This window comes from Brachyistius frenatus, unplaced genomic scaffold (assembly GCF_029030835.1).
Source record: "Brachyistius frenatus isolate BFR_SWC_R1_liver_20210118 unplaced genomic scaffold, ASM2903083v1 Contig_56, whole genome shotgun sequence".
NCBI lineage: Eukaryota > Metazoa > Chordata > Actinopteri > Embiotocidae > Brachyistius > Brachyistius frenatus.
Window position 1 is genome coordinate 2,070,002 of NW_027210655.1, and position 27,499 is coordinate 2,097,500.

The 27,499-nt window shown below is 44.0% G+C and overlaps 1 protein-coding gene across 2 annotated transcripts in view; it reads right to left on the minus strand.

Annotated features, from left to right (window-relative positions):
* Nucleotides 1-15,320: 15,320 nt before the first annotated feature.
* The window catches only part of ttc17 (tetratricopeptide repeat domain 17), a 15,550-nt gene continuing 3,371 nt past the window's right edge, over nucleotides 15,321-27,499 (minus strand). For both annotated transcript variants that reach the window (XM_069705421.1, XM_069705424.1), the window contains 19 exons: nucleotides 27,361-27,499; nucleotides 25,894-26,033; nucleotides 25,199-25,359; nucleotides 24,711-24,823; nucleotides 24,056-24,208; nucleotides 23,616-23,731; nucleotides 23,248-23,404; nucleotides 23,031-23,102; nucleotides 22,586-22,810; nucleotides 21,584-21,803; nucleotides 19,539-19,658; nucleotides 19,069-19,367; nucleotides 18,825-18,978; nucleotides 18,591-18,711; nucleotides 18,152-18,311; nucleotides 17,498-17,581; nucleotides 16,279-16,398; nucleotides 16,008-16,151; nucleotides 15,321-15,801 (listed from right to left, as the gene is read on the minus strand). The exon at nucleotides 27,361-27,499 is cut by the window's right edge and continues 9 nt beyond it. In XM_069705421.1, coding sequence (XP_069561522.1) covers nucleotides 15,670-15,801; nucleotides 16,008-16,151; nucleotides 16,279-16,398; nucleotides 17,498-17,581; nucleotides 18,152-18,311; nucleotides 18,591-18,711; nucleotides 18,825-18,978; nucleotides 19,069-19,367; nucleotides 19,539-19,658; nucleotides 21,584-21,803; nucleotides 22,586-22,810; nucleotides 23,031-23,102; nucleotides 23,248-23,404; nucleotides 23,616-23,731; nucleotides 24,056-24,208; nucleotides 24,711-24,823; nucleotides 25,199-25,359; nucleotides 25,894-26,033; nucleotides 27,361-27,499 — 2,830 coding nt within the window. In that variant the 3' untranslated portion in view covers nucleotides 15,321-15,669. The remainder of the gene's footprint in view (nucleotides 15,802-16,007; nucleotides 16,152-16,278; nucleotides 16,399-17,497; nucleotides 17,582-18,151; nucleotides 18,312-18,590; nucleotides 18,712-18,824; nucleotides 18,979-19,068; nucleotides 19,368-19,538; nucleotides 19,659-21,583; nucleotides 21,804-22,585; nucleotides 22,811-23,030; nucleotides 23,103-23,247; nucleotides 23,405-23,615; nucleotides 23,732-24,055; nucleotides 24,209-24,710; nucleotides 24,824-25,198; nucleotides 25,360-25,893; nucleotides 26,034-27,360) is intronic.

Below are 27,499 nucleotides of genomic sequence, written 5' to 3' on the forward strand. Positions count from 1 at the left end.
CTTTTCACCGAGTGCTTTCCACGAACTCCCGGATTTGTAATCTCTTGTTTTTTTGTTGTTGTTGTTGTTGTTGTTTTTTAACGTGATAAGAAGTGCTCAAAGTGCAACAACAAAAAAAAAATCGGGATTTCAGAAAAACTGCTTCCGCGTTGAGCACTTCCGCCGTCGGTGTTTGGCTTGCCTGTGATTGGTTTATATTCTTCTTCGTTTCTCTGCACGATGCAACAACAACAAAAAAAGAAGAAATCAGAGCAGTACTGCCACCTACTGTTGTACCACGGCCACGCGTGCGACGTGACTTTTCTGGAGCTGTGTTAAAAACTAAAATAATAATAATATCACATTACACAGGGGTCCAATTTCACTTTGCGAGGCTCAATGATCATTTAAATACTTCTTTAATTCAGGCTGTTTTCTTTCCTTCTTTTGTATACTCTTAATGTTTTGAAAATATGTTTTGACCTTTTCATCTGTCAATCTCTGCGTTTTTATAAAGCTTAAATCTACCTCTTGTTTTCTATCTATCTGCTTTGGCTTCATCGCTTAAAATATCTTGAATATGTATTTTTACAAAGATCTTTCTACACCTTTGATAGTCCACACCGTATCATCCCAGAAGACTGGAGCTTTCCGCACACATTGTATTCTCTTCAATGTTCGCAATAGTTGCACATACCTTTTCCACAAGTGACCAGTAATTTGAACAAAGTACCAGAGGCTGTAGATGTTTATGTATTCCAAGAATTTCTGTCTTGGGTGTTTCTTTTATATTTCTTTTCAGTGTTCTTTCAGAGCACTCATCACTCCACCATGCAAACTGTATTATCAAATCTGTCTCCATGTAGCCTATACACACAGTATATATATATATGTAGATATCATTAACCTGCTGGCTGAGAAAAATAATATTATAACCGCCCACTGATAGTGTATTAATTGCAAAAGACTTCCTTACTGAAATCACAGTGATCTGAACAATTTTCAAATATGAAAAGAAAGTATTAAAAATACTTGAAATTCTTTTTTTTGTTGTTGTTGTTAGTTATTTCTAAGTAGGTTGACACAGCAAAAATCAAATGTGAAATTTCAACTTCTATTACAATTTGATATCATTCTATGAGACTTAGTTTTCTATTACGTCTTTATACTTTCAAATCACTTATTTGATTTTACACCCCGCGTGTGTTTTGGTGGATTGTGTATTTGCTCTTATAAAAATGGTCAGATACGTTGTATAGATTTCCCTATCAGACTTACTTTCCTTCATGTTTTATTTGTTATAATGGAAATACTGCATGAATTGTGGGATTCATGTGGTAAGGTTTATGGTTTAGGGATCATCGGGAAATATGGTATTGTGAGAAATCCACTGACAAAACAAACTCCGGCCACCGTCGACCAGTTCACGATGGAAATATCTCGGAATTATTTCATATTTGTAGGAAGTTTTTTAGGATCTCAGATGGAAGTTTAAGTAGTAAAACTCCCCACATAACAGCCGCATGCAGGATTTTGTGTTTGATGTTTGTTTGATTTCCCAACTACATGAATTATAGAATTGTTTTTTTTTTTCTTTTCTTTTCTTTATTATTATTTTTTTATTCATATAAACTATATGACATAATTGAATCTAACTTAGTATACAGACACACACACACACACACACACACACACACACACACACACATAGGGAGTACACAATTCAGCCAAGTGGAGCAGACAGCAGTGGTCCATAATGTGAGTGTGAGCGTTACATAAGAGCATTGAATCTAAAAATAGAAATGCAGCAATTGTAAACAGGAGTCTAAACTGTTGGCTCTGAGCTTTCAAAGGAACCTGAATGAAATTTCGATGAAAGCACCATCTCGGACGTAAACAGACCGGCAGCTGATCGTCAGCAGCAAGAGCCTGCAGGTAAGACGGCCAGCTGTCCACGTGTGAGTGAGCTGGATGAAGAGCGAGAGGTAAAACTGTTCCATTGATGAATGATCAGGAAACATAGTTGACTTCTGACTTGTGACAAAAAAAAACTGTCGGCGAATATATCGGCATTCATGATATGTGGACATTAATCACACACAATGTGGCGCACAAGAAGCAGAAATTCAGCACCACATGTTGATGGACAGCTCCTTATGGTGATGTTATAGTTTTTGTTTGCGATTTTTGGGAAAGAACCTTCTCGATAAAAAGATGTGAATTTGTGACGATTTATATCTTTGTACACTGAGAATAATCAGTCTGTTTTTGCACAAAACACACACACACACACACACACACACAAACACACACACTCGGAAAGATATAGAAACTGTTTCAAATAATCAACTTAACAAACTCTGGGGATTTTACAACAATACAAACGTTATTGCGTATATTCTTCACATCTGTCTGATTCAACTTAGACACACACACACACACAAACCACAGTACATCATTTTTTTTTCAGGCTTTTATCAATATTTATTTCACTGGTTGTTTTTTTTATGACAAAACATCACAAAGATACACAATGAGTTCTTTAAATCGCAGCAGTCCAAATGCTGTGGTGTTATCCACTCAAATGACACTTGGAAAATCAATATGGACTCATAGAGATATAAGATTTCACACTGATTTTATTACAACGTAAAGCTGCTGAGAGCATCATTCATATATAAAAGCATGCAGTATCTCCTAAAAGAAAAACACGCACAGTTAAGGGCATGCCGTAAAGTAGATATCAATTTATAACGAGAGCAACTGAGGTGAATCGAGCGTTTACGCAGAGAATTCCAGTTTTGAAAATCATCTACAGACATTTGACACATCTAAACAGCAAAAACAAAATAAGACAGGATGAGTTGACATGTAAAATTAAGTTGAAACAAATGGAAGGGCGAGAGAGAACATGTGAAGAGAGGGAATATAAGTGTAAAGCAACACACTCACACACACACACACACACACACACACACACCTACAAGGAATCACATTCACACGACTACATACACACAACGTGCCCTTCTGTTTGCGTTATCGCTTGTTGAACTGAAGAAAAGAACACAAATCAGGTATTTAGTGGCAAACTGGAAGTTTGGAGCTAAACGACATATTCATAGAAGTATCATCTATTAATAAATCGTTTTTTGAGCCTGGCAGTAAATGTGTATCCAATTTATTACAGCTCAAGATAGTTGATTCTTTCCTCGTTTGTAGATTTCCATTTAATCGGCGTCGGGCTTCTCAGTGAGCGTCTGGAAACTACAAACATCAGGATAGACCGGTGTCTATATGACGCTCGATAAACTTATTAAAAACACGTCTGCCTAACGCGGGAGCAGAACGCGTGCACGTGGCCTGCTGGTGCCGTTTGACATTCGCTTACGACCTAAAAGAAAGGAAGCATATAAAATGTCGGCTGCTGTAAAAAAAAAAAAAAAAAGAAAGTTACACTGAGGAGACACGCGAGCATATTTTCTTTCATTACGGCCTGCTGATAATTGTGATGATTGCGTTGCCTCATATCTGGATACGCACACATCTCCGTCTGCAGCATTAACACACCGAGTCCATGCAAAGTACGTCTGAGCTTTAAGATAAAGATTTAAATGGGGTAATATTGTCCCAGCAGCAAATAACAAAGTCGAAGAAAAAAAAAAACTTGGGAGTTGGCATAATCGTACAATATTTAAAAACCTATTTCCCATGTAATATCTCTCCGTTGAACTTTATTTCGAGTGTTTTGTCCGAATCATCTGCTGATATGCAGTTCAAGTACAAATACGCCCACAACGAGACACGGTGCAACCTGTCAAAAGAATAATGGACAGCGTCTTCACTCCCTCCATCTAAACTTTGTACATTCTCCAACATATAATTTTAGTATTCCTTTAATTTGTCTAAAAAATAAAAAAAAATAAAATTTAAAAAAAGGACTATTTCTTTCGGAGACTTTTTAAATCCACTCACCCTTCACTGTAAAAAAAAATCTCTAACTTTTCACCGTCTCTTGTCTTTTTTGCCACGTCACCGACCCGACGCCTCACACAGCAGAGACACACACTGACTCCTGACCAGAATGTGTGTTCTGACTTTTGTGTAATTGTTATTACGTCTCCTTCAAGTAGGTTAAGCTGATTTTTTGTTTGTTTTTTTTTTTTTTTTTTTTTTTTTAAAAAGACGGCCTGGAGGGGAAACTGCAGGGAGACGAAGGCTTAAAAACACTCCTGCATCTGAGGAGGGTTCACTACGTGGTCATGAAGACGGGTCGGAGCTCGGGATACCCCCGAGCTAACACCAGGTTTAAGATTAATGCGGGGTTTAATTGCTTATAAGTGAATGTCAGATTATCAACAAACAAAAACAAAAACACGATACGCAGCGATCCGGAGACTCTGGAGATGCGATGACGTTTACACGGCGGAGTGGGAGAGCTGCCGGTTCAAGTGCTTCGTGAACGTTTGGGAGTCATCGTGACGTCGTGTTGAGACACTTTTCTCCTTGTTTTCGTGGGAAGTCTAAATGCTGCGATTTCACTGTCAGCCCGCAGAAATACGTAACATAAGTTTTACTGCAGATGTCGAGGCTACTGCAGTTCGATCGCGTAAAAGGAATAAAAACAAATTTAAAAAAAAAAAAGAAGAAGAAAGGTTGCACAGACTGAATCATTATGAATAATAATGAAAAGAGGATGAAAAGACGAGGAGGAGGAAAGACAACAGAATCTTATGGTGACACACAAGATGCAGCGTGAACGCAGCGCGCGTGTGTGTGTGTGTGTGTGTGGTGGAGGAGGTGGGTGTGTGTGTGGTGGAGGAGGTGGGTGTGTGTGTGGTGGAGGAGGTGGGTGTGTCACAGTCACGCTGCATGTTTACCAGCAGAATACAATGAATGAAAAACTACCGTTTACTCCCCTTTCACTGTTGTTCACACTCACTCTGTGGATTCCAGCCGCTGACCTCGCTGTGGTTCGGTCGCTGCTGCTGTCTCCCAGGTGCAGCGAGACGTGGACGACCCGCGAGTTCAAAAAGCATAGAGAGAAAATAAAAGTAAAAACAATACGAGAAAGCAGAAGAAAAACAACATTTTTCTGCGTCAGAAGGGAAACTGATCTAAAAAACAGTCCACAGCGTAAAGGGACAAGAAATACGCAAGGCAACAAACACGACATACGCGGACTCACGAAAGCAGGAAATCGAGAGAGAAAAAAAAAAGGCGTTTAAAAGGGAAATTGTTTAAATGTAAAACTAAGTGCTCTTTAGGTTCGTCGCTTGATTTCCAGCACAATACTTTGTCTTAGATTCAGAAATCTCAGATTCCTGAATATAAGGTTTCAGATTTAAGTCTCTTAAATCTGCGATTGTTGAAATAAAGACACGGTTTGAGTGGATGATTTACTCGCGTACAAAAGGAATTCCACACAGATGATTCAATTCCTCCTCCCTTACGCGTGCCTGTCCAATTTTCAGTTTACGTCCCGGATGTTTAGTCAGCGGAAAGACAAGAACAGCTGCTGAAATAAAACCTTCAGCGAAAGAACACCTGTCAGATATTTCCTTAAACAATGCAAATTACCGCATTAAAAAAAAATAAAAAATAAATACACATACAGACTACCTATGAATACATCAGGTAAGAAGTTGCTGCGTGTCTTCAGGTCAAATTGTGAAGGTGATGTAATTGTGATGCGGAATAATCAATAAGGAGCATTTTTTGGTAAATAACAGTTACTACATTTTGTGTTGTGAAAAATCCATCCGTCCCCTTTTCAAACGGGTTTATTTAGAGCACGACGGAAACAATACAAATCACAAACACCAAAACAATCCGAGGACTGTGGAATACATGGGTGCCCTGTGTTCACGACAACTCTCCTTATTGTGGTTGTTTTCCTTTCTCTCTCTCTCCCCCCCCCCCCCCCCCGCATCACTTCGTGAAGCATCACAGCTGGAGATGCTTCACGATAAATACTTCAAGCCGTTTAAACGTGTCACATCACCCGCTCGTGCATACCGAGCTGAGAACATGGGAGGGGGGGGGGAAGGGGGGGGTCACACTTTGTCCAGCCCCCCTCAGGTGTTACAACAGTGACAGTCAGCAGTGGGATTTTGTGCTTTTTTTTTTTAGTCCCACCAAAAAACATGCACGACGTTCATGTCCTCCGCAAATGCTTTTTGGGGTAAGGGCTTCCCAGATTCACGTATGCACAGCAAGCCCAGACCGCAAAAAGATTCGTGACGGACAAAGTGCTGCTCCGGCTCTTAAATCCACATCCACTCCGGTCCACGACTCCTCGGGGTCTTCATCCTCAAAATGCTTTCAGATTTAAAAGAAGAAAAATAATAATAATAAAAGAAAGAAAAAATAAAAACAACTCATGAGGGTGTTTTTTTTTTTGTTTGTTTGTTTTTGCACCTCCGCCCCGGTTTGTTTTGGTTTATGATCCTCCGAAGGCGCAGCTTTACCAAAACTGAACTGGCGCAGATTTTTGCAGCAAACACGCCGGCTTGTTATTAAAAAGAGCGGCGATGAAGAGAGGCGGCATCTCGTCGCCGTTATAGACTTTAACGCGCAGCGAAAAGGGATGGCTGCGATCTCATTGGACGGGACGAGTCGTCGTCTACCAATAGCGACGAGAAAGGGGGGGGGGGGAAATAAAAAATAAAAAAAAAGAGCACCTATAATAGAGGAGGCTAAAGCACCTGACAGTTTCATTACTGCACTCCCTCCCCTCCTCACCACCTCCCCCACCTCCCCAACATCCACTAATACCAAAAAAAAAAAAAAAAGCAACAACAGTTGGAAACACGCGACAGAACATCGTGATCTGATGTGTGGTTTTTTTTTTCCCATTTGTGTGTCCCTTTAAGGATGAAGAAGAAGAAGAAGAAGAAGAAGAAACCGCTGGTTGGAAACAATCTGGCGCCTTCCTGTTTCATTAATAATAAAGTTTTCGTTATTTGCAAAGGGTTAATTTGGCTTCCCAAAACCTTCAGCTGCCGAAGCAGGGGCCCCACCCTCGCCTCGTTTTCATTGGACCGTCCACAGCCTTCCATTCGCGGACGCGTCTCCCAGCCGGTCACGATTCCTCCCCACACCCCCCCCCCCCTCCCCATCTGTCTCGAGCGCACCGAGAGCCAGACGCCACTGACGCAGCACGCGCCTTACTCACTTTTAGCAGTCACGACTCGAGACTCATCGTGCACAAAAAAAAAAAAAAAAAAGGGGGAGAGAGAGAAAAGAAAAAGAAGAAGGGAGAGCCGCCGAGCTGCTCGCCCTTCAGCGTCGGCAGGAAAAAAAAAAAAAAAATCCCCCCCCCCCCCCCCAAAAAAAATCCCCCAAATCTGACGCGATCGTGGAGATTTGCACTGCAATCTAGTGTACTAAACTTATCCGAAATGCCCACAGTGGGTGTTGTAAGGGCGCTTCGTGTACAAAAAAAAAAAAAAAAAAGAGCACAAGCGGTTCAGCACCACAACAAGAGGACAGCTCCCCACTCACTCCCAAAACCATCCTCCGTCCGCTGCAAAAAAAATGAAAAAAATCTCAGGTTGGAGATTAATGTCACGAAGTAATGGGGGATAATGTACACCGACAGAACACACATCCACCCTTTAAAAAAAAAAAAAAAAAAAAAATTATTTAAACTGAGGGTGATCCCCGTGCAGCTGCAAAACACACACTGCTTTGACGTCCCTTCAAGCGAGCGTGCTGCGAGAAACAGCAGAAATCCACACAAAGCACTCATGACATCGCGTTTTTTCTTCTTCTTCTTCTTCTTCTTCTTCCTCCTCTGCACACATCCCGCCTTAAAATCAAACTGTCACCCATTTGCAGATGCCCTTTTAGCGGTAGGAATAAAAATCATACATTTATTGCAAAGCACTGACAACATAAAAAAAAAAAAAAAAAAAAAAAAAAGGAGAAACAGGTGCAGCCGGAGAAAAGGTTTGTACAACTCACCATCGCCGCAGCGGAGCCTCCGTTAAAAAAAAAAAAAAAAAAAAAAAAAAAAAAAAACACGAAAAAGTGGCATCAAAAAGGGGCCAAACCAAAAAAAAATAATAAAAAAAAAAAAGGCTCTTTTCTCCATAAAATATGCTCCGGCTTTCCGCTTCTTCACTGTACTCTTGAATGGTGTGCCTTTTATAGGAGTGATGCCCCCTATCTATTTCTGGATCACGATCCAACCCCGTTTCTATTTTTAGCTCGCGCGTGATGAAAAAAGAAAAGCTCGCAGAGGTTCCTTGGAGGAATTTCGAGCGTGCGGCGTTTGAGAACCGGCGCGCGTTCCCGCCTCTCTCTCTCTCTCTCTCTCTCTCTTTTTTTTGTTTGTTGCACGGCACAGGCGCGTGCACGCCAGCAGCATCTTCCCTAATAACGATGCCGCGGAAGAGACTGCTCGGCCGGATTTAAACAGAATGATGAAAAGTGTGCAGAATTTTTTTTTTTTTTTTTTTTGGGGGGGGGGGGGGCTTTTATTAATTCATGATTTGAAAACACGGAGAGCCCCGCTCCTCCCCCCCCCTCACGCCCCCTCGCTTGCATGCGCGCGCACAGACGCCCCCCCCACCCAATCAAATGAGCCCATATAAAAATATGTCTTAAATACACGCACGAAGCTATAAATCTACACTGGAACATGATATTATTATTTATTATTATTATTATTTTTATTATTTTTTTTAACGCGGCCTGTTTTTACATTCAACGCCAAAAAAAAAAAAAAAAAAATGGGAAAAAAAAATACATAAAAAAAAAAATCTAACAGACTTCCTTCTTTAGCGGGGCTGCGTCAGTCACCAGGCATTGACGTCAGGTGGAGAATCTCCCACTTTGAAGGTGGAAGCAGGAGCCTGCGTTGCCTCTAATGTGTCTAAAAAAAAAAAAATAGAAAATGATCGAAGGTCCAATGAAAACACCATCTGGAAATGTAAACTTAGCAGAGGACGGGCCGAGGAAAGGCGCAGCCTCCTCCTCCTCCTCCTCCTCCTCCTTCCTCCTCCAAACTGGAAGGGCCATTGTTTGTCGTGAAACCACCCTTTCATGTCATTGGGAGCAAAGGGAATGTGATGGTGAGTAAACTGTGAGCTCAGCTGGTCAACATCACACCAAACGGTAGATATATATATATATATATATATATATATTTTCACGCTTTGCGTCATAAATCAGCTCCTATGTCACGCCATGAGGGCTGCGAACGCGCTTCAGAGGACTCCAGGTCGGGGTTTATAAAGCCTTCCAGCGGGACCGCGAGTGGCCCTCGGTGCGCTGGAGAGCGGCGGGGAGGCTGCCGCGGTCTCCGTCCTGCAGACTCCCCCCCCCTCCCTCCCTCCCCCCCCACACACACACACACACCACACCTCCTTCCTCCCTCCCCCCCCCTCCTCGCACAGGGCAGAATGCTGAAACGCGTAGTAACGGAGCGGCGCTCGGCCGACCGATGATGCTATTTTTAACTCCCCATACTCAACATGCTTGGCGCTGCGGGTTTCTCTGCTCAAGGTAAGCCTTACTACTGTACCGAGTGGCAAAAACGTAAACACGAGAAGGGCTTCCAGGCGGTACGAGCGAGGTGGACCTGATTTAGTAAATGAAATACAACGAATGTCAGAAGAACTAAAGAGGGAAAACAATCCTCCTCAAAATGATCTGATGTTGTTGTTGTTGTTTTGTTGTCTTTACCAGCGTGTCTCTCTAAGAATGAGACCGTCTCATTCATTAAAGCTGCAACCTGCAGGGTTTTCATGGCATTTACATTTAGACCAGATTCAACTCCGCTTCCCATTTCTGTCTTTAAACATGTTAAGATTCTTTTTCAACGAGAATTGCACCTTTTTTTTTCTTTTTTTTTTACATTTGCATTTTTGTTTTTTATTCATGCAAATGTGAATTACCTTTAAAAAAAAAAAAAAAAAACACACAATCAGGCCCGGGTTTTTTTTTTTGTTCAAAATCCCGACACACCACACATCGTGCCCACCGGTGTTGATTCTTCATGCGTGTGATTACATCAGAGGTTAATTGGATGGTAACTGGGCAGACTCAGCAAATTTAGGGTTATTTATTTCGCAGAAAGTCATCCCGGCTCCGTTTTTTTTTTTCCTCTCGTGGAAATGATACAAGTCCTTCATGGAAGACAGCGGACGGTCAAAAGGCGGATCGGGTCCAACTTGTAACACGCAGGCTTTGTTCCGCGCAATCTTGGCACATTTGAAAGAGGTGCCGGTGAAAAGCGGCCACGGTGTTCGCAGATGCTCATCTCGGACTCGCCCCGGGGCCAACAGCTGATGATGTGGCACAAGTTTCAGATGAGTTGCGTCCCTTGGTTTCTAAATCCAGTGTCCACCCGCAGCTCTGCGTTCAGTTTGTCCAGTTTACCTGGATCACGGCACCGAACGAGGAGCTTTGAGCATCGGGCCTCGATAACGGACGGTTAGATGTTTGAGAACAAGGTCGGGTGGTTGATGCGGAACACGCGCGCGCAAAAGGAAGACTCCCTTCTGTGAATTTGCATTAAAACGCGGATAACAAAATAAATAAATCCAGAACCCAAATTAGGATCTGAAACCAACTGAAAACTGCTGAGAAGAGAGGAAACAGAGAAGTGCCGCAGACACGAGGTGTGGAATCCATTTACATGACTCCAATCCCCCAAAAAAAAAATGTGTCAAGAGTCATCCTGAAAGAACAGACGTAAGAAATCAAACTTAACTTCATTTAGTCTTAAGCTTTTAAAGATTTCTTTTCCGAAAGACAGGGACTTGAGAAAAATGTGTTAAGTCTCGATCCGGTATTTGAAACTTTTGTGACTTGTTCCGTGTCGGCGACGACGATCACAATCTGCTCAAATCTGCACACATTTACAAAAAAAAAAAAGGGACATTATCCACAATTTTAACAGCAGGTTGAGGGGACAGTTTTGGAGCTGAAGTAAACCTGAAGCTGCTCTGGAAGCTTGCTGTGTCTGTCTGAGCAGGTCTGCAAGCTGAAGAAAGAAGAGGGGTGGAAACGCTAAGGAGCTGTCCATGGTACTGAAGCCACGTTGAAACCGTTGACGCCACCGGGGAGTGAGAAGTTGACATTATTAGCCCGGTTCTGCCCGTCTACCCGCTCACGGCGGTGTCGATCGAAGTCAAGTCCGCGTTAAGCAAATCCACAACGTTTCCCCCCGTCGAAGCTCCTCAAACGTGACAATTTGCCGCTGTTCTTTGTTATTTATACGGACCGGCAAACTGCAACGAACACTTTCCCACTATTTTTTTTTTGGTAACTTTACAGACTAAATTGTTCATTAGATGAGAAAAAACATCAGCAGATTAAGCGTTAGTGAAAACAAGCATTCGAGTCAGCCCTGCATTAGCCAGCCTAACCGAGTCGCAGAGTAACTTAATGAACTACAGAATCGCACTGACTCACGCTGTAGATAAGAAGAATGGACTTTGCGGTTAATAGTGAAAATGATTGTCCCCACAAGGCCCATATCTTCTTATTATACTGAACTGAAAAAAAAAAAGAAAAACACCCAGAAAAATCCCTTATGCATACAGACAAACAGAATATAATGTGTGCTCTATGACTGCGTAGTGCAGCCCTCAGATGAATTTGAGCCAAAACGGTGGACTATCCCTTTATTCTGCACATATTAACTGCTGTGACGATATTTTACTGGCGACTGTACAGTATATGCAGACTTATTAAAGTATATTACACACGTACAATAAGATCCTAAATGTAAAAACTACTCGTACCGCCTTTCTTTCATTGGTTATTTTCCATCGCATTCGTAATATCTGGTTACAATGTATTTCCCATCGCAGGTATTTTTCTGCTGCGGCAACTCTACGATGCAACGACGCACGCAAATGTCCGGGATCAACGTGCAGACAAACCGGCGCTCTCTCCCCTGGTGTTTTTCTGAAATCTTCACCCATTCTTAAGTCTCTGCGCCTTTAAAACAGTCATCTCCTTTCATGTCCGCGCAGGAAATTTCACTATTATTATGTAATATCTTGCAGCAACATCCATTCGGCGGTACTATATTCAGCAAGTGAGGGAGCCAAATATAACTCCATACTGTGAGATGCGGTAACAAATTTCAAGGCGGAAGTGGGCTTCAAAAGTTCGGCATCGGAGAACAAACGAGAATGCGAAAACGTCCCGACAACTTGCTCCGGTTGTTCCCCAACCTCGAACGACTTCGCAGAATCTACGATTTTTTTTTTTTTTTTTTTTTTAAACAGCGAGTGGAACGTCTCGAATTTGCAATTCTGAAATTGCAACCGGTAAAAATGCGATTTAATATGCAAATGATACAAATGTTTTATCGCAGATTAGTGGGCACACGCTCACGTGACAAGCAGCTCTTCCGAGCAACGTCGGCGCCTGTCGTGCCGACGCAGCTCGACCGCGACGGCGCAATAAATGCTGACAAGGCGGGATGGAAAATGTTTTCGTTTGATCAAACGTCTAACGCGTGCGAGTTCACGTGCGGCGGATGCGCCCAAATGAGCCGCCTCGGCCGCAGCAGACTTGACAAAAGGACTCCCCGCGAGTCTACTATCGGTCTGCAGAACGCTCAATGGCACCGGAGCGTCACACACACACACACACACACACACACACGCGCGCCACACACACACACGCGCGTAGCGGCGCCGCGGCGCGCCAACTCACATGCCTGTTACATAACAGGGCTCCTACTCCCCGGGGCCCAACGCCCCCCCCCCCCCCACACACACACACACAAATCCAATGCACGCTTTGCTGCACATGAGCTATTTATACGCCAGCACCCCCAAGACGGTGACCGGTCCAAAAAATACCGCTCCAGTCAATTATTCATTAGAAACGTTCCAAAACAAGAGCGCAACAACGGGGGTTTTTTTTTTTTTTTTTTCTTTTTTCGCTCGAGCAGGAATAGACCGACGACGAATAACCTCCATCAGCCGTGCAGCAGCTCGGTTGTCCACAGGAGGAACCGAAAGGGCGGGAAAAACGTGGAGCTGCGGATTTTGTTTTTGATTTTGCCCTCTCATGTATTGTGTTGGTATTTATGCGCACACACACACACACACACACACACACAAGCTCTCCTCTGCAACCATCTTGTTCCTTTACAGGAGTCTAAAAATAGCAGGCTGCACTGTGCTGGTGCCATTTTTAGATGGGCTAATTTAAAGGGGGAGGGGGGGGGGAGGAGCGAGAGAGAGAGAGAGAGAGAGAGAGAGAGAGAGAGAGAGAGAGAGAGGAGAGCGAGAGAAAGTGCCGTTTCACACACAGGATGTGGATGCACCTCTTTGTGTGAATGAACGCTCTGTTCCATCTTTGTTCTCAAGACGCTCCGCGCTGCATCAGCACCATCCGACTCAGACCAACGGTCTCTGCACTGCCATGTTTTGTTCTGTACTGTACGCACCGGTCATCAAATTCAGGGCGACGGTGGTCAAGCTGCGCATATTTATGAAAGTCGTTTTTATTTGCTTTCGGCTACAATTGGCTGGATTCACTCCTCTGGAACAAACATACGTTATGGCTCTGTTACAAATGGCAATTTCCCGATTTTCCTGAGAGCCCCGCAGCTAAAGTAACACTTGACTTATCTATTAATAGATTAGTTCATTAAATGAATAATTAGTCATCATTCAAATACTTTTCTAAAACCAGAAGTGACACCAGATGCGAATATTTGATCGTTTTCCGAGAGAGCCGAGTCAACGTTTTTGGGCCTCTGACTGCTCGTCAGACGAAAACAAGCAATTTGGACGCGTTAACTCGATGATGTTCATTTTTTCTTTTCTTTTTTTTTTTTATCAGTAACTCTTCCAGTGAAGTTAATGATTAATAAAAAAAATAAATAATAAAAGAAATATGCTCCACTTCCCTTGTCAGTAAGTGTTCGGTGAAAAGTTGTAATTACCGCTTTAATATTTCCCTCCTGGATGACGACGTAATAAAACCGACTCTTCACCCGACCGCACTCCAACGTCCCTTCAGTCTTTAACGTGATCTCGCACGTAAAATGATGATATCACCATATCTGAAAAGGTTATAATCAGCACTGTTACGTACGTTTACACTCACGTTGAAAAAAAAAAAAGATATATAACGGTGTAATAACCGAGCTCCAGCATCGGATGCTTGAATCACGGATTGTGCTTTAAATAACACGTCGCTGTCAACATGTTAAAAACTTAACGCGGAATGATTTTCTTCTTTTAATAACAAAATCTACTATAAACTGGACATAAAATGCATTTGTGGGCCGTTTATAAATCGGAGGGGGACGCGCTGCCGTAGGTGATGAAAGGAATCAAGCCTTACAAAGTACAGACAGCACCACCAGTAGGCCAGTTTGAACATATGTACCGAGAAAAAAATAAATAAAAATAAAAAAGCAGTCGCGTTGGTGATATTCGTTTCTAAAAAAGAATTCTGGCCTTTTTGTTTTTGTTTTTTTTGTGTGGATTTTAAGGGACTGATGATGAAATATTATGACGTCTACAGTTCAGTTTAAACTCGGAGTTCAAACACTTCGTTTCATTTCCCGACGAGACAAAGAAGAAGATGCAGAGAAACGAGCTGAAATCCACACACTGCCTTTAATACTGTACATTTAATACAGATTCCACTTTAGAGTCCTTGTTATTTTTTAATTTTTTTTTTTAATAGATAGTCGATGGTGAATCCTTTTTCTGCCTGATGATTCCCATAAGTTAAGAAGCAAATGTAGCAGCTTATTTCATTTTCTCTCTCTTTTGTTTTTAAATGAGCTCGGTGCAAAAATAAAATGAAAATAAAACCGTTTTTTTCTTTTAGGTCCCATATAAATAGGAATGATACAGAAAAAAAGTGCAAAAATGGAGAATTCCCATACATTATTATTATTATTATTTTTTTTTTAAAGAAGCAGAAATAGAGAGGGCATATACTGTTCAATTGAGACTCATTTAACCTCCGAGTTGAGAAGCACATTCTTGACCATCTCAGCGAGAGACTTAAGCAAATACTGTATAACATCCTTTTCAATTAAAACTTCCAATTAAGTTACGTTAAAACATGGCACCGCCTCCAAGTGGCGGTATGTCACTAATGGGACAATATACCTGTATTTTCTGTATTTCGGATCCTCCTCCTATTAAAATGCTACAATGTCTTTATGAATGCAAACGTTTCTTCCAATTAGCACAGATTGAAATTCAAATATTGCTCGATTTTTAACCTCCTTTCATTTTTTATTTTTTTTTTGCAAGTCAAGCAAACCAACAAAAAAAAAAAAAAAAAAAAAAAAAAAAAGTTTGGGCTGTCGTAACTTCTTGGGTCGTGGGATAACAAAAAAAAACAGTCCTGCGGTTTTACAGGTACTGTAATGTTGTGGCGCGGGTTTATCTACAGTTGTATATCGGGTGTCATTTCAAACCTAATTCAGGAAGGCGGGGGAGGGAGGGGGTGGAGGAGGAAGGAGGAGGAGGAGGAGGAGGAGGAGTTCGACCTGGAAGGAAAAAAAGAACAAAGCACCCAGATTCAGCTGGATATGAAACCTCCCGTTTCACCAAGTTCAGGTTATCTGTGGTGTTCGGGCGTGCGCGCGTGCGTGCGTGCGTGTGTGTGTGTGTGTGTGTGTGTGTGTGTGTGCACGGCCACTGGGTTTTTTTTTTCTCCCTGGGACGGATCCGGCCGAGCGGCTCAGGGCTGACGTCGTTCCCTCTTGGTGAGCAGGTAACACTGGATGGTTCTCAGTCGGTCTTTGGCGGGAGCGAACTCTGGCTGCAGCTTCAGGGTCGACTCGTACCAGCGCATCGCTTTCTCAAACTCCTCCTGTCGGGCGAGAGGAACGTTATTCTCGGATCGCCGCTTTACGAAAAAAATAAATAAAAATAAATAAAAAGCCTCGACTTTCTGCCGCAGCTCCGGTCGAACGCGGCGAGCGGAGCTGCGGGGGGGGGGGGGGGGGGTGGTGGTGGTGGTGGTCGCGCCACCACGGGCTAAACGGAACAGGACGACGGCGGAAGAGTAGTCGTTACCATGGCGATGTAGACGTTGGCGAGGGTGAAGTGGTTCACGACGAAGTGCGGGGCGATTTCTACCGCCATGCGAGCCACGGTGAGGGCGTCCTCCCATAAGCGGGCGTTCTGGAAGATGTTGGCCAGGCTGATAAGCGGCACGTCCTGGTTCAAAATTCAAGAGGGGGAGAAGAAAAAAAAAAAAAAAAAAAAGACGACATTGATGGGTTTCCGTGTTTAAAACAACACGTGCCAGCTGTCTTGTTTGTGAACAGCTCACGTCGAAACTTGCCTTCATGTGATGGGGGGCGTAGTTGAGGGCCTGCCGCAAGCAGTCGATGGCTCTCTTGCCTTGACCTTTGACCCTCCAGTACAGTGCAGCCATGCTGGATAACACCCAGGACGTCTGATTCTGCAGTTTAGGGGATTAGAGAAGAGAGGGAAAAAAAAAAAAAGGTACAGATAAAATGTATTTAATACTTAGAATGAGACTTTATTAACACCACGGTGGGGAAATGCAGCCGTCGCAGCGGCACGGAAACGCAAAAAGGCGCACGCAATAAGAAAGAATACAAATACAATTAAATAAATAAATCCAGCTCGGGATGAATGGAAAAGTGTCAGGTGCTATGAAATGAAATGAAACGCATGTAGAGTGTTACTAGTGTTGTAGTGAGGTGTTGAAGTAGCTGGATGTTCCAGGCAATAAATTATGCACAGCAGTGACACTTTCTTTCAATAATGATTTTTTTTTTTATAAACCTTTAAAACCATTAACATAAGGGGAAAAAAACAAACAAAAAAAAAACAGAAAATTTGCTTTTTGTATCTTTGTATTTCAGAAAATTCAGTCCAAACACAGACTAGAGACAGACGGTAAGATCAGAGTTGGCCGGGCTAATACAAACCCTGTCAGAGACATATTCCAGTCTGAATGTGGCCTCCTGCCTTTTTTTTTTTTTTTTTTTTCCTGAGTGAGGAAAACCTTCTCAGAGTTCATTTATCAAGACCTGACAAGACAAACTGAACCGACAGATGTGAATAAGTTGCAGCGCAGCGAGTTTCCCCAGCGGAGCGTTTGTCTTTGTCAGATTCAGTTTTGTGACGACAGAAGTCGACGTAGATGCCGAATGAGCAAATGTTTAGAAGACTGAATGTATTTTTTTTTTTTTTTTTTTTTTTACATAGTACACAATGTGAAGTGTCATCAGACCGCTTCAAACATAAACATGCACAAAAGTGTTATTATTGAAATAGTAGTTTACTGTTAACATGATACACGACTTGACGGAAGGAATGCAAGTAAAAACAACAACAAAAAATGATCTCGACTTTAAGCAGAAAAAAATATACTTTCCACAACATTTTCATTTGTTTATACTTTTGGCGTTCGGGTCAAATTCAAATCTGACTAAACACTAAATTACTTTAACATGAATCTAATTAATAATAATACAAATAATACAAATAATAATAATAATAATAATCTTGGACCACCTGAGAGTTCTTACCTTCTCCAGTACTTTAGCGATGCGTGTGCCCACCTGCTCAAAGGACTGCGGGGAGAACTTATCTTTGCCGAGGTTCTGCAGGACCTTTGGGTCGGAACAACAAGAGACACGAGAAGAGACACGAGAAGAGACACGAGTAGAGACACGAGAAGAGACACGAGAAGAGACACGAGAAGAGACACGAGAAGAGACACGAGTGAGACTGACAGCTAAGAAGCGGGGCGGATTTTTTTTTTGTCTGACTTGTCAATTATATAATTATTTCTACAGAATACAACAATGATTTCCCTCCGACCCCGAGTATTAATTATCCGCTCCACGTTTATTAAACCAGCCATGATTGTTTCGGCTCTTTCGGTTCTAACCTGATGATTTTTTTTTAATTTTTTTAACCAGTTTTATAACTTCTTGAAACTAAAATTCTTGACGTAGTTTAACAGGGATGTTTCATATAATCCTTGCTTGATGGAAGCACATGTGTGAACTCCAATTTACATTAGTTTTGATGTCATTCTGTTCATTTTTTTTATATTTCAACACAGATAACGACAACCTTTCTATAAAGCAACCTTTTTTTTTTAGTGGAATCCCGTAGTTTTCAGGCTCCCGACCGTTTGCGTGTCGACCCGTTATAAATCTGCAGCCTCGGCCTACCTCGCGCAGCTGGCTCTCTCCGGTGTAGTGGATGGCGGCGCGGTTGGCCACCCCGGCCAGGTGGTCCAGGGTGTGCATGCTGGCGGCGAGGTTGGCGTTGCATAAAGGTTCGGCCGCCGGCTCCTGGAGCGGAGTGGCGAAGTCTATGTGCTCTGTGATGCTGAGGAGAAGGCGGCGGAGGGAAAAACAAAGTTAAGACACAATAGACCCAAAAGCTCAAGTTTTCATTGAATTTGGATGTCGATACGCTGTAACGCTGTAATATAAAAAACAACCAAACCCCCCCCCCCCCCCCCCCGCGTTGCTAAGATATCTCACGAGCTTTGCGGATGGATACAAAAACAAAAAAAAAAAAAAAAAAACATCGTCTTTCAGGTTCCTTTAATTTGTTCGATTAGAAGATATAAGAAGACCGTAGTCAGGACAGTGAAAGCCTTACTCGATGTTCTTGGCAGAAACAGCCAACCACGTGCTAGCTACGGTGGTGAGGTCCACCCTCCGTGTCCGCTGGCACTCCTCCGGCCCCGGCCAGCCGAGACTCGTGTAGTCTCTCCAGCGACCTGCCACAAAACATCAAAAACCCACAAAGACGTCTCTCTCAGTTGTTTATTTTTTTTGTTTTTTTTGTTGAAGTTAATGCCGTTGTAAATAAACGACACGCGGGTCAACGTACCCGCGGGACCCGGCGACGGGATAGTCGGACCGCTGATCTCCAGGACGGAGTGTCCTCCGGACGGCGACTCCCCGTTCGGGCCGTCGTCGGAGACGGCGAGGCCGTCCGACCCGTCCGCCTTCGCCTTCCTGACCCGCTTCACCTGGAAGGTGATCTGAAGGCCGGCAACGGAAAAGAGCCTTCAGTTTCAGCAACACGCGCCTCTGGCAGCGCGCAATGAAAAAGCTGGAGCTTCCGCGCTCACCCACTCCGCTCCCTCGTCGTCCTCGCAGTTTCCGAAGCAGGGCCCGCTGCCGGCGCGGGCGCCCATGACCCGGTCGTTCTTCAGCACCCGGATCCCTCGCAGGTCCCCTCGTTTGCCTCCCACGTCCAGGGCGCCCTCGAACGCTCCCATCAGGTCCTCCTTCAGCTGCCACTCCTCCTCCTTTTCCACTCCCCCCTCTCCGAAGGAAGTGGTCATTTTGGTTGCTGTTCCCGCGGCGGAGGGAGGAGCCTGCTGGTGTCCGGCTGCTTCGCCTGAGCCGTTGCTGTCCAAGATGACCTCTGAAGGGAGGATGAAGCACATTTGAACTCCGGCAACCAGAGGCTCACAAGTCAACGAGCAGGAAAATACGCCGACTGCAAACCGAACTCTGCGTTCATTTCTGAACGCATTTGTCGGAGCAGACGGCTCTTTTCCTCGGCCCGTTCCCGATGACCAAATCGAAGTCTTACTTTCGAAGAGCAGGTTGTCTTCCATGGCAGAGATGGCCGGCGCGTCCAGCTTCTCCTCGCTGCCCTCCCACTCCTCCAGCTGGATGCCGAGGTCCTCCTCAGCCGGGCAGGCAGCACCCGCTGCGTCAAACGCGAGTTTAGGGTCACTTATTACTCCAAAACTCACGACCCCGATGGTCACGCAGCAGGAGCGTTTAATAAATTGCTACTTCGTATACCCAATTTAAATGAAACAAAACAAATATAAAAAAAAACAACAACAATTCATGTCAAACGAGCTCTGAAACAGTGCGTTTCTACATTTTACAACGTACATTGTGTGCATTAGTACATTTTGGGAATATGTTTTCATCCCTTCAGTCATACTGTTGTTGCAGATAAGTTGCTCTGAAAGTTTAGACATTGACGATCGATCCAAAATAATAAGACATACTGTCATAGTGTCATAGTATAACGGCAGAACAGATTTCGCGGCGGCTCTGCGGAAACGATTCCCTCGAGGACACGCGGTATTGCATTTCGTGTTTTCAGACACGACAACCGTGCGTTTGTTTTTATGGAACAAACAAATCAGTCCTCAAAGCTTCTATAGCTCGAAACTTTCTTTCATGTTGGAAATGTTACGCTATTGTTTGCAGCCCCGTTACGGCTCTCTTAGTTGCACTGGTAGGTTGTTGGTTGTTTTTTTTTGCAGTTGTTTTTTTTTTTAGATCAGTACTCCCGATTCCCACAATCGCAACACGGCACCTTCTCTGTTTGATATTAGCAATACTTCTGACATGATTAGAAATGTGTTTGTAGAAACTGCGGCCGTCACAAAACCGCATATGATAAAAAGTTTGTTTATCTATTTGAGTATATTTCACCCTCTGTCCTAACTTCAACTGTGTGTGTGTGTGTGTGTGTGTGTGTGTGTGTGTGTGTGTGTGTGTGTGTGTGTGTTTGCGTGCTTGTGTGACCTCGTACTCAGGTGTGCTTTATGGGAGCAATATTTAGCTTTAGAGAGTAAAATATAGTCCCTTCTAAATTTGGCATCAGCTATTTTCTGCAGCTTAAATTATTGAGTGGCCAACTTTCTCCACTTCAAAGCACTTTTCTCTTCACTCCCACTGATATAAATAAAAGGGAAAGGAAAGGTTTCTGTTCCCATCAGAAACACAACATACAACTTGTCCCCACACACACACACACACACACACACACACACACACACACACACACACACATCAACTCCTGCTGCTTTAAGGGACAACGAGGGAGGTTTTCTGGGTTTAAGGCTCAGAGTGCTTTTTTTTTTTAGCCCGCGGTTAATTTGCAGTTTTAAATAGCCAAAACAGAAACAAACTTTGATGAATTTGCTTTATAAGTGACTTTTTAAAATAAAAGAGTCATAATTTAGAGCTCCCAGTTTTGAATGAATGCCTTTGCATTTGCAGAGCAGCACCGACATTCCTTTATTGAACACTGTGAGGGATGTTTAGTGACGTTTTAGGCAAAAGGGCGTTCTGTTCAAGTAGTTGCATTTTTAGTGCGTTGTGATTAACAATGAAATCATCAAAGTCGTTAACACTCAGAACAAGAAGCAGGTTACACGTGAACGGCATCATGGGAGAAATATGACAAGTATTAGTTCTCTGGTTTTGTCAATCTGTTTGACACACAGGGGGAAAATGCTCACTATCGCTGTCTTAATATATTTGTTCAATAAGGGAGAAATTACAAATAATGAAGCTACAAATTCTTCAGGTTCCCCTGCAGCTTCAAAACGGTACAATTTTACACCTTTTAGACCTTTAAAAAACACGATATATATTGTTTTTTAATACGCAAAGCTCTCCTTAAAAAAATAAATAAAAATAAAAATAAACACCACTTGATTTCTGTAATTCACAACGGCCACCGGATCTCTTAAGATTTCTTCTCGCTCCCTCCTGATGTTCTACGTGAATAAGCCTTAAAAAGTCGTACAAATCCAGGAAAAATAAGTAAATAAATAGCTACCAACAAACGCACGTACAGACTCTGTGTGTTTCGGAGTTACTCACGAGAGCAGAGCTGTCGGTGGGACAGGTTGTAAAGGAACGGGTAGAACTGGAGGCAGCGCAGCAGAGGGAGGCTGGCGCGGCATTGTTCGCAGCCGGCGAACGACGAGGAGGAGGAGGAGGAGGAGAGGGCCGTCACCAGGATGTGGCGGAACAAGGCCAGAGCACCGGTCACATTGCCCTGGGCCAACTGCACGCTCACCAGGCTGAGCAGGGTGTGGGGCTGAATGCGGGGTAGGGGGCGGGAGGGGGTGGGAGGTCATATATTAGTATTACCTAGTGATTACATACAGGTTTTATTCTACCTGTGATTTCTAGATTGGTACGTTATCAGTATTGCAATGCAAACCTTTTTTTTTTTTTTTTTCATACCTCAACGAGTCCCTGTTTTATTCGGGGCCGTGTCTTAACAACAACAACAACAACAAAAAACACCGATTTTTCTCCACGCTGACTCGATAGCGTCGAGCAGATCCTGCACACCTCCTTGGAAGGACGCAACATTTGTAAAAAGGTACTTTCTTCCCCGGTCCAAATAAGCAGACGACTAAATTTATGTGTTCCCGGAGTCACCTTGACCGACGACGAGAGCTTTGTGACGTGGCATGGTACGATGCTGCTGGACTGCCCAAGTTGGGAAAGCGTGTGTGGCCATGAAACCCCCCCCCCCCCCCCAAAAAAAAAGCGCTGTGTCGGCAAAATTATGCGCATGAAATGTTATTCAAACGCTGCTCGTCTGGTATTAAGGGCATATTAAGGGTATTAAGGTATATAACTCACTCTATTCTCTACCGACATACACAGCGAGGGCATTAGAAGAGTGTGTTGACTGCACTGGTCTTATTCGATTTTTGTGACTGGCTGTACGAAGGATCTCGTTTTTTTTTTTTTTTTTTTGTCACGCACCTGACGCGGCCAAAGACGTGTCGAGCGCAGCTAATCGTGTTCCGCACTTTCACAGCAATAATCAAACCCGGCAGGTTATCTAACGAAAGGTGCCTTTACCTCCGACGCGTTGAGCGCCAGCGCGTGCTCCAGCAGCGTGTGCGCGTGGGTGGTCAAGCCGTGGTGGAGCAACAGGTTGGCGGCGTTGGTGAGCGGCAGGTGGCGGTGGGAGGGCGGAGTCGAGCTCAACGCCTGGCGCAGGCACCGCAGGGCGCGGCTGCCGTTGCCTTTGGCCCGCCAGAACAGAGCCGCCTCGCTGTGGATCTGCCAGCGGGGTAGCGTGGCCTGTACGTACAAAACAAACAGGGCTTCTGTTAACGCTGAAGGAGGACGACTTCAGACGGTCGGAGCGTTTTGGAGCAGCCGCAGCGATTCATAATCAAATCTGAGATGTGATGGAGACTTTTTATGAACCAAACAAACTTAAGTTAAAGTTTGACAGCATTAAGGGGTCAATTCAAATTCAAAAGACAAAAAAAAAAAACACGCCACGTGCCACTCTTACCTGTTTCATAGCTTGAGATATCCTGTAGCCAATTTGCTCCAGTGTCCATCCTCCACTGCGTAACTTTAGTATCTGTAAACACGCGCATTAATATTCACGACTGGTTATTCTTCTGCGCAGAAAGAAAAAAAAAAAAGAACCACTCGCGCACACAGACCGAGTCCACAGTAGGAAACACGCTGCTCGTGTAATGTAACCACGGAGAGGGACGAGATACCTCGGAGGCGAAGGGATCCGGCAGCTCCTTTTCTTCCAGGGGCCAGTCCAACGAGGCGGGCAGGAGGGCCGCGTACGGCTGGGGGACGGGACCGCAGTCCGGCACCGCTGCCGTCTGAGAAGGACTGCTGCTCCCGTACAGGAGAGACGCCACCGGGCTGAATAAACACGATTAGACACAAGTCACGTATACGTGCGGTAAGTTTTGACGTAGGGCTCTACGAACACAAGCGGACTGTATTTTTTTTTTTTTTTTTTTACATTTCAAATGCTGCAGTTTCAAGGATCATTCGTAGGAAAGTCAAAGACGTGCGCATGGCAGCGACGTTGCTACCATGTACCGACGCCCATCGAGAAGTGTGTACGGACCTGAGGCCATGCGTTTCAGGCGGCAGGTGGTAGGTCGGCAGCAGGTGAGCCGGGGGAAGACTCGGGTACTCGTGGGCACAGTCGGTCCTCTGAGGCCACAACGTCCTCTGGATGTCCTGAAGCAAAAACGCACTTACGGTCAACTGTCGTCGTCCAAAACAATACCGAAGACTAAACTAGGTTATCGAGGCACGGAGCAATTTTAGACGTACTAATCAGTCCTTACAGATTTTTTTTTTTAAATGCGATGCCTAATTAAGCAATTCAATGTTATTTCTTCAGCGTTTATGTGTAAAACCAGATCTGATCCATCAAGTTCTTTACACTACAACTGCATTGAGTGCATTGGCATCGCAAAAGTTTCATTCATTCTTTTGGCGTCAACTCCACGGTCGTCCACAGGCACCGATTCGACCGGTAAATGAATGAATCGGTCTTGCCTGTGTGTAATCCTGATGGCGGCCCCAGAGGGCAGCAGCAGGGTCCTGGTCCCCGGACACGGAGGGGTGGAGCTGAGGGCTGGCGGCCGTCTGGTTGGAGTTTCTCTCCGACACCAGTGCGACGCTGGACGCCACCGACACCTCCTCTCCAAACTGCGAACAAAGACAAGAAGCAGAAAAAGCAGAAATTGCAAGATTCTTCTTCAGTAGTGACTCAAAATGCCGAGTTTAAAAAAAAAAATATATATATATATATTTTTATGGCGAGAGAACAATACGACACGAGCCGGGTGCTGTTCATAATGTTAGCAGGCTGCCGTCACCACTGCTCAACCTGTCAGCATTATAACGACGTACGTGTGCACAGCCGTCGTGTTATTCTTTGAGCTGCACCTGACGGCTGCCTTTTAAAAACTCACGGGGCCAGCGGGCTTTAAGAAGTCGAAAATATGAAAACACTTCTTTCTCTCTTTGTAAAAAAAAATAATTTGCGTTACTTCACAGTTTTTAAAGTTTTCGGGATTGATCAATAATGTAAAAACAGACAAAATAAACAAAAACAAACTAACAAAAACTTCGATGAGTGTGCGTGTGTGCGTGTGTCCAAACTTGTAATCGACAGTGTTTCCTGCACTGTGAAACAGCAAAGACTCACTTGGACATAGTGGACGTGTTCAAACAGATCGCCGCGGTGATAGCGCACGGGCAGGTCGAAGGGGCAGTAGAGGCTGCGCTGCTGCTGACCCAGACGACACATCTGATGGTTCCCTGAAACACACACGAACACACACACACACACATGAAAACACACACACACACGACTCTACGCTGCAGGATAACGCCACGTGCATGTAATACGCCTGAAAGATCAGCGCTAGATAAATGCGACGGCACTTCTTTTAAACAACTTGCATTGAAAACTTTCCTACTCGTGAGTTCCACGCAAAGACATTTATCTCTACGTCACGTTGCTACTTCTGCTTGATCAGCTTTTCTTCAGTTAATAATGTAATATGTGGTATTCGGCAATCCAAAAACAAGTAGTAGGTAATATGTAAGGATTACACTACTATGTGTTCACCACATGATCATTGTTGTCAGTACTGCGGCGCCCCGGTCTAGTTACTGCGCATGGCACCGCACCAAGTTGGGCTTCTTTGGCCATCTGGGTTTCGTGGATAATGTTGCGCAGGATTTGCTCTTCCTGCAGCAGCTTGTGTTTGTCCAGCGCCTCCTGCTGGCGAAGGTAGTGGTCGTGCTGCTTCTGGTACTCCTTCAGCTCATTCAGTGTCCGCTGCAGAGATCTAAAAATATGAGGAAGATGAGGAGGGACAGTTGGTAGAAATGCAGAACGGGGTTATATCTGCAAACAAAAAAAAATCCACTCTGCATGCATGAGCAAAACAACAACAACAACAAAAAAAACCGCTGATGCTGTGTCCGCTGTGGGAACTTTTCTTTTGGTTAAAGACTCAAGAGTGCCTCACGGGTCCGTGTGTTAAATGATACTGCATTTCTCTGGAAGGCTACAGGAAGTTTCCCTGAAATCCTAAACCAACCAATCATTGTTTAAAACAGAAATATAGTGGACAGTCCCAGGTACTCTCAAATTCTAATCAGGAAATAGCAAAGAGAAAAGAGTTTCAAAAAGTAGAATGGGAGGCAGAGGCTTCAGCTTTCAGGCCTAAAAAAAGATTAGGATGCCTTTTTAAAAAAATTTTTTTTTAAGAAACACTAACCTCACATTAAACGGTATATTAGTAAGCTAGTAGTTTATTCTATCTTTGAAAATGTCTCATTATCATCGTTTTTGAGCGCGTGTACTCGCGCTTGCCTACCTGTGCTGGGCTTCCAGGCGCTGCTCCAGTTTCTGCTGACAGAGCACAGCGTGTTTCCTCCTCAGGGCCTGCTCGAAGCCCGGCTGGGCCTGCAGCGCCTGCTCGTAGCACAGCACCGAGTGGTTGTATTCCCCGAGCATCTGGTCGGACGGCAGAAGAAGAGGAGAGAAAGAGGGGGGTAAAAAAAAAAAAAAAAAAAGACCACGGATGTAGCAGAGGTCTAACTCTCGTTTGTTTTATGTCGAAAACAAAAATCACGCTGGGACAACAACGAAAGAAACGGACGGGCTAAAAATAGGCGCGGAGTACGACGCGGCGGGATAAAAGCTCTGCGGACGCGAACAGAAGTGTTCCATAAAGACGAGTTTGGTCAAATACTTTAATAGAGTGTCCCTGCACATTGTTGCGTGGGTCCAGTTTGGCGATAAACTGCGCGTTTATCAGGGTCGAAATTCCATCACCTAATGAGTAACGGACGGAAAAAAAAACAACAAAAAAAAAAACAGGCGGCCGTTGTGCCGAGCAGATAAGAAAGAGACACGTTCCTGTCACAGACACGCTGACGCGTTGGGCAGATATTGAAAGAAACGAAATACATTTCTAAATACCGGTCGCAAAGGCAAATAATCGATCTAACAATAACAGGAATTAGCTCGCAACCTAATAAAACGACATATTCAATCTCTGTCGGTGACGACTAACGCCGGCAAAAAAAAAATACCCACCGACAACAACTGGCTGACTAACTTTGGAGCCGCATACGTGGGAATTATTACAATTTCGATAAATGGTAAATCAAATTTAAACATGCAAACAAAATTCCCTGATAATCCATGAATTGGCCCAAAAACCGAGGAGTTTAAAAAAAAAAAAAATGAGCTGATATTCCCTGACTCGTGGGAATCCTGGTTTATACTCCTAAAAAAAGTGTTTTCTGTAAATACTGACCAGTAAATTAAAAAAAAAAAAAAAAGATCGCTAACAACTGAATTCTGTCTCCATGAAGTAAAAATCCTTATCAATACATTTGCCATCACGGTAGGCGCACATGATCCTATTGTGAGCTGCTGTCTCAACAGTAGATACAGCAGTATAAAAGAAGTTGTAGGGGAAAAATGACCAGAAATATATATAAAAAAAAAGAAAGAAACTGTAAAGAAAATTGTAACTTCCTGTTTCTTATTTAAGATGACAAACACTTTTGTAGTTAAAGACAAATGGGCACCAAAAAAAAAAAAAAAAAAAAGGGAAATGAAAGGTGCCCAATGCACATTGCTGTGCCACTATATCTATCGACAGTAGAGTTCATTGTAAAGTATTCAGCTTTGTTTGCGAGCTTACGTAAGTGACGGACCCGATTGAGGAAACGACGGCTGCGGTGGAACGCTGGCCGGCCGACTCTGTGCTGAGCGTGCGGTTTGAAGGCACAACGTTTTACGGCGGCGCAAAGGTCGCTCGTCAACTTACGGCGTAAATGTTGCCCAAGGTGTAGTGGCTGGTGAAGAGGTCCGAGGTGAGGTCGAGGGCGGCGTGGGCGAGAATCGCAGCGTCTGCCGAGAAGTGGGCGCGGTGCAGGATGTTGGCCATGTTGACCAGGGCCACGTCC